At 47.2% G+C, this 14,586-nt stretch overlaps 1 protein-coding gene across 1 annotated transcript in view; it reads right to left on the bottom strand.

Annotated features, from left to right (window-relative positions):
• The window catches only part of MSANTD1 (Myb/SANT DNA binding domain containing 1), a 36,838-nt gene extending 29,683 nt beyond the window's left edge, over positions 1-7,155 (bottom strand). Inside the window, exons 1-2 of the mRNA XM_038745801.1 lie at positions 7,133-7,155; positions 6,753-7,017 (exon numbers count right to left, since the gene is read on the bottom strand). Coding sequence (XP_038601729.1) covers positions 6,753-7,006 — 254 coding nt within the window. The 5' untranslated portion in view covers positions 7,007-7,017; positions 7,133-7,155. The remainder of the gene's footprint in view (positions 1-6,752; positions 7,018-7,132) is intronic.
• Positions 7,156-14,586: the final 7,431 nt, after the last annotated feature.

Below are 14,586 nucleotides of genomic sequence, written 5' to 3'. Positions count from 1 at the left end.
CAGCTCATTGTGGGGAGGGACTGTGTGTTATACTCTCCCAAGTGCTTAGTACAGTGCTCTGCACACATTTAGAGAAGCAGCATGGCTCAGTGGAAAGAGCCCGGGCTTTGAAGGCAGAGGTCATGGGTTCAAATCCCGGCTCCGACAATTGTCAGCTGTGTGACTTTGGGCAAGTCACCTAATGTCTCTGGGCCTCAGTTCCCTCATCCATAAAATAGAGATTAAGACTGTGAGCCCCCCCCCGTGGGACAACCTGATCAGCTTGTTCCTCCCCAGTGCTTAGAACAGTGCTTGGCACACAGTAAGCGCTTAATAAATGCCATTATTATTATTATTATTAAATGCTCAGTAAGTACAATTGATTGATTTAGGAACCATAGTTGTGACAGATTCCTTTGGATGGCCTAAAAGAATAAATCCAATTAATGGAGTTAAGCAAAGTTAAGATAAAGTAGAGAAGCAGACCCCTGCCACCACAAAAATTCTCCTGGATTCCGACAATAGCTCTGGAGGCGATGGCCTGAGTCTGTAAACTTGTTGTGGGCAGGGAATGGTTCTGTTTACTGTTACACTGTACCCTCCCAAGCATTTAGTACAGTGCCCCGCACACAGTTAGCACCCAATAAATGCGATTGAATGAATTAATGAGTGAATTCGTTTCCCAGACAGGCTTGTAGCTCTGGACCATCAATGGGGAGACAGATTCTCCAGATGAGCCCTGTTATTTTTTCATCTTGGACCAGTGATCACTGAAAAGGAAGCTGGGGGCCCTGGGAGGTCCGGAATGTAAGCTCACTGAGGGCAGGGAATGCGTCCACCAACTCTGCGGACAAGCGCTTAGTACAGAGCTGAATACACACACTAGGCGCTCAATAAATACCACTGCCTGTTCTTGGGTTGAGGGTCATTCTCGGCTGAGAAGCACCTTGGCCCAACTGGTAGAGCACAGGTTTGGGAGTCAGAGGACCTCGCTTTAAGCAGCGTGGCTCAGTGGAAAGAGCCCGGGCTTTGGAGTCAGAGGTCAGGGGTTCAAACCCCAGCTCCGCCACTTGTCGGCTGTGTGACTTTGGGCAAGTCACTTCGCTTCTCTGTGCCTCAGTTACCTCATCTGTAAAATGGGGATTAAGACTGTGAGCCCCATGTGGGACAACCCGATCACCTTGTATCCTCCCCAGCGCTTAGAACAGTGCTTTGCACATAGTAAGCGCTTAACAAATACCAACATTATTATTATTATTCTAAACTTGGCTCCGCCACTTGTCGCTTCACTTCTCCAAGCCTCAGTTTCTTCATCTGTAAAATGGGGATGATATAAATCCTCCTCCCTCCTACTCAGACCTAGAGCCTCATGTGGACAGGAATCAAGCAAAAACGCCTCACTCTCAGCTTCCAGGCTGTTCATCCCCTCGCCCCCTCCTCCCTCACCTCCCTTCTGTCCTTCTCCATCCCAGCCCGCACCCTCCGCTCTTCTGCCACTAATCTCCTCACCGGGCCTCATTCTCGCCTGTCCCACCATCGACCCCCAGCTCACGTCCTCCCCCTGGCCCGGAATGCCCTCCTTCCGCACATCCGCCAAGCTAGCTCTCTTCCTCCCTTCAAAGTCCTACTGAGAGCTCACCTCTTCCAAGAGGCCTTCCCAGACCGAGCCCCCTTTTCCATCTCCTCCTCCCCATCCCCCCAGCCCACCTCCTTCCCCTCCCACAGCACTTGTATATATATTTGCACAGATTTATTACTCTATTTATTTTACTTAGAGAAGCCGCGTGGCTCAGTGGAAAGAGCACAGACTTTGCAGTCAGAGGTCATAGGCTCGAATCCTGGCTCCGCCACATCTGCTGTGTGACCTTGGGCAAGTCACTTCACTTCTCGGAGCCTCAGTTACCTCATCTGTAAAATGGGGATGATGACTGTGAGCCCCAAGCGGGACAACCTGATCACCTTGTATCCCCCCAGTGCTTAGAACAGTGCTTTGCACATAGTAAGCGCTTAACAAATGCCATCAGTATTATTATTATTACTTGTACATATTTACTATTCTATTTATTTTGTTAATGATGTGCATCTAGCTTTAATTCTATTTGTTCTGACAACTTTGATGCCTGTCTACTAGGTTTGTTTTGCTGTCTGTGAGCCCGTTGTTGGGTAGGGACCGTCTCTATATGTTGCCGACTTGTACTTCCCAAGCGCTTAGTACAGTTCTCTGCACACAGTAAGCGCTCAATAAATACGATAGAATGAATGAATGAATGAATGAATGGTGTCTGACCTGATTATCTTGTATTTACCTTTTAGTGCTTGTTACAGAGTACGTGATTAACAAATATTATTAACTGTGGTATTTGTTAAGCTCTTACTGTCTGCCAGGCGCTGCACTAAGAGCTGGGGTAGATGGAGTGCTAGGGAAGCAGCGTGGCGCAGTGGATAGAGCTTGGGAGTCAGAAGGTCATGGGTTCTAATCCCAGCTCTGCAACTTGTCTGCTTTGTCACCTTAATAATAATAATAATAATAATAATAGCATTTATTAAGCACTTACTATGTGCAAAGCACTGTTCTAAGCACTGGGGAGGTTACAAGGTGATCAGTTTGTCCCACTGGGGGCTCACAGTCTTAATCCCCATTTTTACAGATGAGGTAACTGAGGCCCAGAAAAGTTAAGTGACTTGCCCAAAGTCACCCAGCTGACAAGTGGCAGAGCCGGGATTTGAACCCATAACCTCTGGCTCCAAGCCCCGGGGTTTTTTCCACTGAGCCACGCTGCTTCTCATTAAGCAAGTCGCTTCACTCCTCTGGGCCTCAGTTCCCTCATCTGTAAAATGGGGATGGAGACTGTGAGCCCCACATGGGACAGGGATGTGTCCAACCCGATTTGCTTGTAATAATAATAATAGTAATAATAATAATGGCATTTATTAAGTGCTTGCTATGTGCAAAGCACTGTTCTAGGCATTGATGAGGTTACAAGGTGATGCGGTTGTCCCACGGGTGGCTCACAGTCTTCGTCCCAATTTTGCAGATGAGGTAACTGAGGCACGGAGAAGTTAAGTGACTTGCCCAAAGTCACACAGCTGACAATTGGCGGAGCCGGGATTTGAACGAATGACCTCTGACTCCAAAGCCCATGCTCTTTTCACTGAGCCACGCTGCTTCTCTATCCACCCCAGCACTTACTACAGGGCCTGGTACATAGAAAGCCCTTAACAAATACCATAATTATTATTATTGTTATTATTATTACAAGCAAATCAGATTGGACACAGTTCCTGTCCTACATGGGGCTCACGGTCTTAATCCCTACTTTACAGATGAGGAAACTGAGGCAAAGAGATGTGAAGTGCGTTGTCTACTAACTCTTTTGTATTGTGCTTTCCCATGAAGGTACACACTGAATGCTCAAGAAATAGTATTGATTGCTTGATTAATTAACTGAAAGAACTGCAGCTGCCAGGCCAATTTACCACCTAGTTACCTCATCTGTCAAATGGAGATGAACATTACGAGTCCCATGTGGTACATGGGACTGATTAATCTTGTATTCACCCCAGCACTTAGCATCGTAGTAGACACAGAGTAAGAACTTAACAAATCATAAGAATGGTATTTGTTAAGCGCTCACTATATGCGAGGCACTGTAACACTCTTTAGGCTAGTGAAGATCTGACTCCACAGAAGAGGCCTTCTCTTTGAGCAGACAGGGGGAGAGGGAGGGCCAGAGGTTTTTCTACATGTATTCCTCCCCCTCAAATAAAAATCAATCGTCTTCTTGCTTCCCCAAGAAGCGGCGTGACCTAATCTTGTCTCGTCTTATGTCGTCGAGTCATTTCCGACCCACAGCGACAGCACGGACACATCTCTCCCAGAAGGCCCCACCTCCATCTGCAATCGTTCTGGTAGTGGATCCGCAGAGTTTTCTTGGGAAAAATCCAGAAGGGGTTGACTGCTTGGTCAGTCGACTGACTGGATGGTATTGCATATTTATTACTCTATTTATTTTACTTGTACATATCTATTCTATTTTATTTTGTTAGTATGTTTGGCTTTGTTCTCCGTCTCCCCCTTTTAGACTGTGAGCCCACTGTTGGGTAGGGACTGTCTCTATATGTCGCCAACTTGTACTTCCCAAGCGCTTAGTCCAGTGCTCTGCACACAGTAAGCGCTCAATAAATATGATTGATTGATTGATTTACCACTGCCGCCTTCTGCGTGGTAAACTTGAGTCTCCGCCCTCAACTCTCTCCCACGTCACTGCTGCCCAGCACAGGGGAGTTTTGACTTGTAGCAGATTGCCTGACCCTCGTTAGCCACTAGCCAAGCTAGGAATGGAATGGACTTGACTTTCCCTCCCGTAGCCGAGACTGGGAGAGGACTGGAAACTCCTCAGGTGCCACCCTGAGAAGGGAGTGACCTCTTAGGAAGAGCATAAGATGGGGAGTCGGATTCAGTATCTGTTCTCCTTCCCCTTTTGGCTGTGATTTCCAGGTGGGACAGGGACTGTGTCTAATCTGAATATATTGTATCTACCCCAGCACTTAGCACAGAGCTTGGCACCCAGGAAGGACTTAATGAACATCACTGTTACTGCAAAGGGAGGATTGGAAAAGTTGCAGGTTTAGATGAAAAAAATTCTACGGGTCAGACCCATGGAAAATGCGTCATCTTTGCTGGGTGCATCCAAACTGCCAACGCACAAGAGGTTCCCGTCTCCCTACCATGGATTCTTCTCCTGTCCCACGGATGAGATTTGGGAAAGACAAAGAAAACTGTTGAGAAGGAGCCAGGAGCTCTGGAGCCTGCCTCCCGCCTTCCGAGCTTCCCCTGCTTTCCTGTGGCTCTGTTTTCCTGTTCCACCTCCCATGCCCGTGTCCATGCCCACAGAGAACACTACACTACACTGTGCTTTGATGGTGCCCTCAGAAAATGGCACCCCACGGACCCACTCCTAGGCTGATGACAAATCAGCCCCCAAACTCTCCAAATCAAACTGTCCCCCGGGGGGGCCCGCACTTCTCCCTCACTCCTGAAGCTTGGCGGTGTCCACCAGAGCCCATCCACAGACCATTCGGAGTGGCACATTTCGGGTTGGGCTGGGATAGGATGGGCTGGGAAGGGTTGGGTTGTGATGGGGTTGGGTTGGGTTGTATTGTGTTGTGTTGGGCTGGGTTGGGTTGGGTTGGGCTGGGTTGTCCACCTCTCTGGCTGATGGGTGAGTGGCATCTTTCCTGAGAGAGGGAGGGAGGAAAACCAGTAGTTTAAACACAGCTGTGCCTGCAGTAAAATTATCCTGTCTCCTTCCTCTCAATTCTCTCCCCAATCAATCTCTCTCTCTCTCTCTTTCTCCTCCTCACACAACACCCCTCATGCCACTTATGTTCCCAGGCAACAATCACAACAGGAAATACAACCCATCCCCATCCAGTATTTCCACCCTAGGGCAGTTGGCACCCTCGGAATTGAGGGGTTGCAAATCCTCTCATCTCCATAATCCTCTCATCTCATCTTACAGATAGACTGTGAGCTCGCTGTGGGCAGGGAATGTGACTGTTTACTGTTGTATTGTACTTTCCCAAGCACTCCGCACACAGTAAGCACTTTGACTGTGACCCTTCTAGACTGTGAGCCTGTTGTTGGGTAGGGCCTGTCTCTATATGTTGCCAACTTGTACTTCGCAAGTGCTTAGTACAGTGCTCAAGCCTTAGTACAGTGCTCTGCACACAGTAAGCGCTCAATAAATACAAATGAATGAATGAATAATATCCTCCATTTATATATTTCTATTCATGTCTGTCTCCCCCTCTAGACTGTCAGCTCATTGTGGGCAGGGAACAGGTCTACCAACTGTCTTATATTGTACTCTCCCAAGCTCTTAGTACAGTCCTGTGCACACAGGAAGTACCACTGACTGATTGATAGATCGAAGGAGAGAGCTGTTGCTTTGAAAGCAGAATCTGTTACCCTTTCCCTGTTCACGCACATCCGTCTCTTTCCGACTTGGCCTGTAGACGCAGATACCTATTTCACATGATTTCCTCTTTCGTGACAGAGTCCTGGCCTTTCCGGTTTGAAAGCAGTTCGGTATATTCTCTCTCTCTCAGTCTCTCTCCCTCGTCTCTGGCCATCTCTCCCCTCCTCACCAGCGCTGCTTTCAATCACAGCAGTAGATGCCACTCAAAAAGAAGGGCCCCAGTAATATTGGCCCCGAGATATGACGTGAGTCTCCCCTTCGGCCCCGCCTCCAGCCTCTACTTGACCTGCCTTTCCTGACCATGGGGTTCATCCCCCCGCACCCCAACTACCTTCCTCTCCCCCCACAAAGCCGTGCTACTGAATCTGAACTTTGACTCCTCTTTCTCCCTCTCGCAACTGGCCACTTGACGCTGCAGTGGTTTGAAGGGTGAAGAAGTGAGCCAACACTGCCAGACCTATAAGCAGGAAAAGCTCTGGGCTTCCACGCTCTATGGACCATAGCCAGGGGCCTCCTCAAGCAAACTCAAGGGGCCAAAGTTCTTCAATAAATAAGGGTGGGGGGAAGGCAGATCAAAGTGACGCGAGGAGGTTGGCAGCAACAATTCTCCCCAAGTAGGACAAACTACCTTTCCTCTCTTACAGTCTGGATTGTCTGCAAGAGAGGTGACGCTGCAAAGTCCTGGTTATGAGCTAAAAAAAGGCACTAACCTCCCCTTTACCGGCCCCCTTCCCCCCCGAAAAAGGATGAAGAGGAGGAGAAGGGAGTGAAGGACAAAGATCCACAGCTTACCTGTACTGAAAGGTCATATTTGTAATTTTTATCTTTATCTCTTCTCCGTGCCGATGTTCTCCAGTCATTTCAAAGAGTTTGTTCGCCATTTTCTCATAAACTTTAGCATTCCTCTTGGTTTGTTTCAGCTCATCGAAAAATTCTTCCCACACCAGCATCAGGCCTCTCATTTCTGCATCGGTCCAGTTCCTGGCCCTCCTGTGTTTCTCCGTCTGAGGAGATACGACATAACTGGGTAGTTCTGCTGCAGCCATTGCTGATTGACCTAAAAGGGTTTTAAAAGAGGACACTTAACCACGCTGTATTTTCAGCTCAGATTTTGTCGGGCGAGGCGGGCATGTGCGGAGAAAGAATTTGAATGACAACAGAACATATGAAACCTTTTTGCAACAGCTTGAAGCTTGAGTGCACAAAATGGGGCCTATATCTGACAGGCAGGAATTTAGTTAAAAGCTTTTAAACAGAGAAACGTCATTTTGATGTCACGTTTCCATAGCAACAGAGCAACTGCAGAAGCTACAACAACAAAAACCTTTTAACTGAAAGCCAAGGAATCAGGACAGAGTTGACGGGCCATCAATATTAAAGCTTTTAAACACTTTAAAAAGGTTTAACCAAAAAAAGAGAGAGCGGGAGCAAGCGAGGCGAGAGAGGGAGAGATCTATACAGCCTTTGGAAAAGCTACTTTTAAGTTTCTGTCCTGATTTAGCTCTCCTCTCTCCCCTCCCACCTCAGCTGCTTTTTGCCTTTTATGCTAAGACACACAATCCACTAGTTGGTGTCGTGATTTCCTGAATAAGCTTTTAAGTTGCACCTTGTCAGACTCTCCAGGCAGTAGAGAGGACTGAATTTGAGTGTACACACATACGCTCTTTTTCAAAGACAGACTATCGAAATCTCACCGCCTCTTTATGGGACACAATGGACTAAAATCATCCATCTCAAGCGGCAGCAAAGTTTGAGGACCCCCCCACCTCTTTCTGCCTCTCCCCGCTTTTCATCTCTGCCCTCCCCCTTCACCCCCACTTTCCCAAGAACGTCTCAGAATTAGTTTCTAGCAATAAGACGCAACACCCCAATTAAGTGTTTAAATAGGATCCTTTTTATTATGCTCAAACGTGCATATGCACGCAGACTCTTCTCCCTGCTACCCGCTCAGATGATTTCTCTGCTGATTAGCACACACTGCAGTGTTGTCAGCCTGGGTGTGTGTGTGTGTGTGTGTGTGTGTGTATTAGTCTATGGCTATTTGGTATTCAGGGTAATTTATATGCTATTTGTGCAGCCGGTCGGCTGCTTTGCGTCTGAGCATTACAGGCTCTGTGGAGATTTTCAAGGGATCATTCGGCAAAAGGGGAAAGAGGGTGCAGGACACCCAGGAGATAAGTGGTTTTTTCTCGTTCTCCTGGTAAAGCAGAAAGGATTTGGCCGCTTTACCAAAAGCTCTGATAGGGAAGCAGCTCAGCTCCGGGAGGGTCAGAATTGGAAGAGATCAGCGCTTAGTACAGTGCTTTGCACATAGTAAGCACTTAATAAATGCCATCATTATTATTATTATAAAGAGCCGCAGGAGAGCAATGCACCAGATTTGAGGCTAAACGCCAATGGACTTGGAATGCGACTGAGGCTCCGTCAACCCACCCCAAATTCCAGAATACTCTCCTTCTTTCTCCTTCTCCTCCTCCTCTGCCTCCTCCTCCTCCTCCTCTTCACATTCTCACCTTCTCCCCAACACCTCATCTTCCCAACGCCTCTAACTTCATGGATTAATAGCAAAGGAAACCAGGCGCCTCCTACATCATCTAGGGGTTGATTAGTAACAAGGAAGGTAGGTCAGGGGTCACTCAGTCAAGTGTATTTACTGAGCTCTTACTGTGTGCAGAATGCTGTGCTAAATGCTTGGGAGAGGCCAGTATAACAATATTACAGACACATTCCTTGCCTATAATGAACTTGGTTCCTTGACCACAGTGAGCTTGCAGTCTAGAGGGGGAGACATTCATAGAAATAAATAAATGACGGATATGGACATAAGTGCTGTGGGGTTGGGAGGGGGGAATGAATAAAGAGAGCAAGTCAGGGTGATGCGGAAGGGAGTGGGAGATGAGGAAAAGTGGGGCTTAGTCTGGGAAGACCTCTTGGAGGAGACGGGCCTTTGGTAAGGCTTTGAAAGGGGGGAGAGTGACTGTCTGTTGCGTAGTAAGAGGGAGGGCACTCCAGGGCAGAGGCAGGACGTGGGCAATCAATCAATCAATCAATCATATTTATTGAGCGCTTACTATGTGCAGAGCACTGTACTAAGCGCTTGGGAAGTACAAATTGGCAACACATAGAGACAGTCCCTACCCAACAGTGGGCTCACAGTCTAAAAGGGGGAGACAGAGAACAGAACCAAACATACCAACAAAATAAAATAAATAGGATAGAAATGTACAAGTAAAATAAATAAATAAATAAATAAATAAATAGAGTAATAAATATGTACAACCATATATACATATATACAGGTGCTGTGGGGAAGGGAAGGAGGTAAGATGGGGGGATGGAGAGGGGGACGAGGGGGAGAGAGGGGGAGGAGAGAGAGGGAGAGGGACGAGGGGCAAGAAGTCGGTGGAGAGATAGATGGGATCGAGGGACAGTGAGAAGATTGGCAATAGAGGAGCTAAGTAGGCAGGCCGCTTGGAGTAGGAGAGTAGTGAGGTGAGACAGGAGGAGGGCAAGGTGATGGACGACTTTGAGGCCAACATTGAGGAGTTTCTTTTTGATGCAGAGGTCGATGGGTGACCATCGGAGGTTCTTGAGAAGGGAGGGGGCCTCTTTCTGTCACCCTCCTCACCCTGCCACTCTCCCCCTCCACGACCTCCAGCTGACGAAGTTCCCTTGGTCCATGACACTGCAGGTGAGGGGCCAATGCACTGCAACTTTCCAGGGGGTCTGAAAGCCCCCTGTTCATCATCCTCATCATCCTCACCACTGTATGAACAGTGTTATAATATATAATATAATGTATTATATTATATACGATATATAATATATTAGATAATATATAATGTTCACCTGTATATATGTATATGTTTGTACATATTTATTACTCTATTTATTTATTTATTTATTTGTACATGTCTATTCTATTTATTTTATTTTGTTAGTATGTTTGGTTTTGTTCTCTGTCTCCCCCTTTTAGACTGTGAGCCCACTGTTGGGTAGAGACTGTCTCTATATGTTGCCAATTTGTACTTCCCAAGCGCTTAGTACAGTGCTCTGCACATAGTAAGCGCTCAATAAATACGATTGATGATGATAATGGTATAAATTATCTCTATTAACGTCTGTCTCCCCCCCGCCCCCAGACTGCAAGCTCCTTGTGGGAAGAGAACGTGTCTGCCAACTCCCTTGTATTGTACTCTCCACCAACTGCTTAAAACAGTGCTCTGCTTATTGTAGGCGTTCAGTAAGAAAAGCAGAGTGGTCTAGTGGATAGAGCCTGGACCTCGGGGTCAGAAGGACTCCAATGAAGTTTCCAGTGGCTGCCAGTCAACCTACACATCAGGCAGAAACTCCTCACCTTGGGCTTCAAGGCTGTCCATCCCCTCGCCCCCTCCTACCTCAACTCCCTTCTCTCTTTCTCCAGCCCAGCCCACATCCTCCGCTCCTCTGCCACTGCTAAACTCCTCACTGGGCCTCGTTCTCACCTGTCCCGCCATCAACCCCCGGCCCACGTCCTCCCCATGGCCCGGAATGCCCCCCCTCCACCCATCCACCAAGCTAGCTCTCTTCCTCCCTTCAAAGCCCTACTGAAAGCTCACCTCCTCCAGGAAGCCTTCCCAGACAGAGCCCCCTTTTTCCTCTCCTCCTCCCCATCCCCCCGCCCTAGCTCCTTCCCCTTCCCACAGCAGCTGTATACATTTGTACAGATTTATTACTCTATTTTACTTGTACATATTCACTATTTATTTTGTCAATGATGTGCATCTAGCTTTAATTCTATCTGTTCTGGCAACTTGACACCTGTCCACATCATCATCATCAATCGTATTTATTGAGCGCTTACTGTGGGCAGAGCACTGTACTAAGCGCTTGGGAAGTATAAACTGGCAACATATAGAGACAGTCCCTACCCAACATTGGGCTCACATGTTTTGTTTTGTTATCTATCTCCCCCTTCTAGATTTTGAGCCCGTTGTTGGGTAGGGACCGTCTCTATATGTTGCCAACGTGTACTTCCCAAGCGCTCAGTACAGTGCTCTGCACACAGTAAGCGCTCAATAAATATGATTGAATGAATGAATAAATGAAAGGACCTGACGTGAGCCCCACATGGGACGGGGATTGTGTCCAAACCGATTTGCTTGTATAATAATACTACTAATAATAACGGTATTTGTTAAGCGCTTACTATGTGCCAAGCAATGTTCTCAGCGCTGGGGTAGATACACGGTTATCAGGTTGTCCCACATGGGACTCACAGTCTTAATCCCCATTTTACAGATGAGGTAACTGAGGCACAGAGAAGTTAACTGACTTGCCTAAAGTCACCCAGCTGACAGGTGGAGGAGCTGGGATTCGAACCCACGACTTCTGACTCCCAAGCCTGGGCTCTTTTCACTAAGCCACGCTGCTTCTCTCTTTGTATCCACCCCAGAGCTTAGTACAGCACCTGGCACATAGTAACCGCTTAACAAATACCATTATTCTTATTATTACCACTGAATGATTGAACAGTTTCCCTATCTCAAAGCCAGGCTCACCACGATCCAGCTATACCAGGTGGGGCACATGAAGAGAAGGAGTGACAGCAGCCTGACTCAGTGGAAAGATCCCGGGCTTGGGAGTCAGAGGTCATGGGTTCTAATCCCGACTCCCCCACTTGTCAGCTGTGTGACTTTGGGCAAGTCATTTCACTTCTCTGTGCCTCAGTTGCCTCATCTGTAAAATGGGGATGAAGACTGTGAGCCCCACGGGGGACAACCTGATTACCTTGTATCTATCCCAGCGCTTAGAACACTGCTTGGCACATAGTAAGTGCTTAACAGATACCATCATTACGGCAGGAGACCGGAAAAGCTGCTGGATCATCGTCATCATCAATTGCATTTATTGAGCGCTTACTATGTGCAGAGCACTGTACTAAGCGCTTGGGAAGTACAAACTGGCAACATATAGAGACAGTCCCTACCCAACAGTGGGCTCACAGTCTAAAAGTTGGGAAACTGAGAGCCAGGAGGGCAGAGGGAGTGATTTAAGGACACGGTGAAAGAAAGATTCAGACACAACAGACACAGCGCCGCGTCCCAGCTGGAAACTGGGAATCTGTTGCTCAGGACAGACCAGCATGGCTTGTTGGTGCTGCTGAGAAAGGAGTTTTTCTCTTGGAACAATAATAATAATAATAATAATAATAATAATAATAATAATAATAATAGTATTTGTTAAGCACTTACTATGTGCCAAGCACCATTCTAAGAACTGGGGTAGACACAAGGTAATCAGGTTGTCCCACGTGGGCCTCCTAGTCTTCATTCCCATTTTCCAGGTGAAGTAACTGAGGCCCAGAGAAGTGAAGTGACTTGCCCAAGGTCACGCAGCAGGCAAGTGGCAAAGTCGGGATTAGAACCCACAACCTCTGACTCCCAAGCCCGGGCTCTTTCCACTAAGCCACGCTGCTTCTTGTACATAAGGTATCTACGAAAAGAGAGACACGGAGGCACAAGGGAAAACATTCATTCATTCAGTCAGTCAGTCGTATTTACTGAGTGCTTACTGTGTGCAAGGCACTGTACTAAGCGCTTGGGAGAGTACGACAGAACAATAAACAGAAATATTCCCTGCCCAGAGTGTCAGGCGCTTCAAAGCCTCAGTTCGATGACCAAAGGGACAACCACATTGTGTGTCCCATATGAAGCAGCATGGCGTAGAGGAAAGAGAATGACTTGGGAGTCATAAGGTCATGAGTTCTAATCCCTGCTCCGCCACCTGTCAGCTGTGTGTCTTTGGATGAGTCACTTCACTTCTCTGGGCCTCAGTTACCTCATCTGGAAAATGGGGATGGAGACTTTGAGCCCCTCTTGGGATAGGGACTCTGTCCAACCCGCCTTGCTTGTATCCACCCCAGCGCTTCATACAGAGCTTGGCACATAAGCAGCGTGGCTCAGTGGAAAGAGCCCGGGCTTTGGAGTCAGAGGTCATAGGTTCAAATCCCGCCTCCGCCAATTGTCAGCTGTGTGACTTTGGGCGAGTCACTTCACTTCTCTTGGCCTCAGTTACCTCATCTGTAAAATGGGGATGAAGACTGTGAGCCCCGTGTGGGACAACCTGATCGCCTTGTATCCCCCCAGCGCTTAGAACAGTGGTTTGCATATAGTAAGCGCTTAACAAATGCCATTATTATTATTATTAAAAATACCATAATAATAACAAATACCATAACAGTAATAATAATAATATGGCTGGGAATGTAGGTTCTACACTGACCTTTTCAGGCCAATGCACACTCACTGGTCGGCTTCACCATCAGTGTGGCTTAGTGGAAAGAGCCCGAGTTTGGGAATCAGAGGACATGGGTTCTAATCCCGGCTCCGCCACTTGTCTGCTGTGTGACCTTGGGCAAGCCACTTCACTTCTCTCAGCCTCAGTGACCTCATCTGTAAAATGGGGATTTAGACTGTGAGCCCCATGTGGGACAACCTCATTACCTTCTATCTACCCCAGAGCTTAGAACAGTGCTTGGCACATAGTAAAATACCCTTATTATTATTGTTATTATGAATTAGTATTATCCGTTCATCTGTAAAAATGGGGATTAAGACTGTGAGCCCTATGTACGATAGGGACTGTGTCCAACCTGATTTGCTTGTATTCACCCAGTGCTTAGTACAGTGCCTGGCACATAGTAAGCACTTAACATATACCAGAAGCAGCGTGGCTCAGTGGAAAGAGCACAGGCTTGGGAGTCAGAGGTCATGGGTTCAAATCCCAGCTCCGTCTTTTGTCAACTGTGTGACTTTGGGCAAGCCACTTAACTACTTTGTGCCTCAGTTACCTCATCTGTAAAATGGGGGTTAAGATTGTGAGTCCCACATGGGACAACCTGATCATCTTATATTCATTCAGTCGCATTTATTGAGCGCTTACTGTGTGCAGAGCACTGTAATAATAATAATAATAATAATAATAATAATAATGGCACTTATTAAGCACTTACTATGTGCAAAGCACTGTTCTAAGCGCTGGGGGATACACGGAAATCAGGTTGTCCCATGGGGGGCTCACAGAGAATCAATCAATCATATTTATTGAGCGCTGACTGTGTGCAGAGCACTGTACTAAGCGCTTGGGAAGTCCAAGTTGGCAACATATAGAGACGGTCCCTACCCAACAGCGGGCTCACAGTCTAGAGGTGGGAGACAGAGAACAAAGCCAAACATACTAACAAAATAAAATAAATAGAATAGAAATGCACAAGTTAAATAAATAAATAGAGTAATAAATCTGTACTAAGCGCTTGGGAAGTACAATTTGGCAACATATAGAGACGGTCCCTACCTAACAGCGGGCTCACAGTCTAGAAATCTTGTATCCTCCCCAGTGCTTAGAACAGTGCTCTGCACATAGCAAGCACTTATTATTATTATTACTATTATTAGGGTTGGTGGGCCACCAACCCTAATAATAATAATAATAATAATAATAATAATTTTGGGGTGGCTCCGCATGTCAGCAAGGGGCTTCTGGGGCTCCTCGTCACCCTCTGCACTCCCCGCCTTCCTCCCAAGCCCTCTCCATTACCCTCCACGCTCTCCCCCCGCTCCTCTCTCTCCCTCCGTTCCCTCCCGCC

This window comes from Tachyglossus aculeatus, chromosome 4, assembly GCF_015852505.1.
Source record: "Tachyglossus aculeatus isolate mTacAcu1 chromosome 4, mTacAcu1.pri, whole genome shotgun sequence".
Taxonomy (NCBI): domain Eukaryota; kingdom Metazoa; phylum Chordata; class Mammalia; order Monotremata; family Tachyglossidae; genus Tachyglossus; species Tachyglossus aculeatus.
This window is presented reverse-complemented; position numbering and strand designations above follow the sequence as displayed.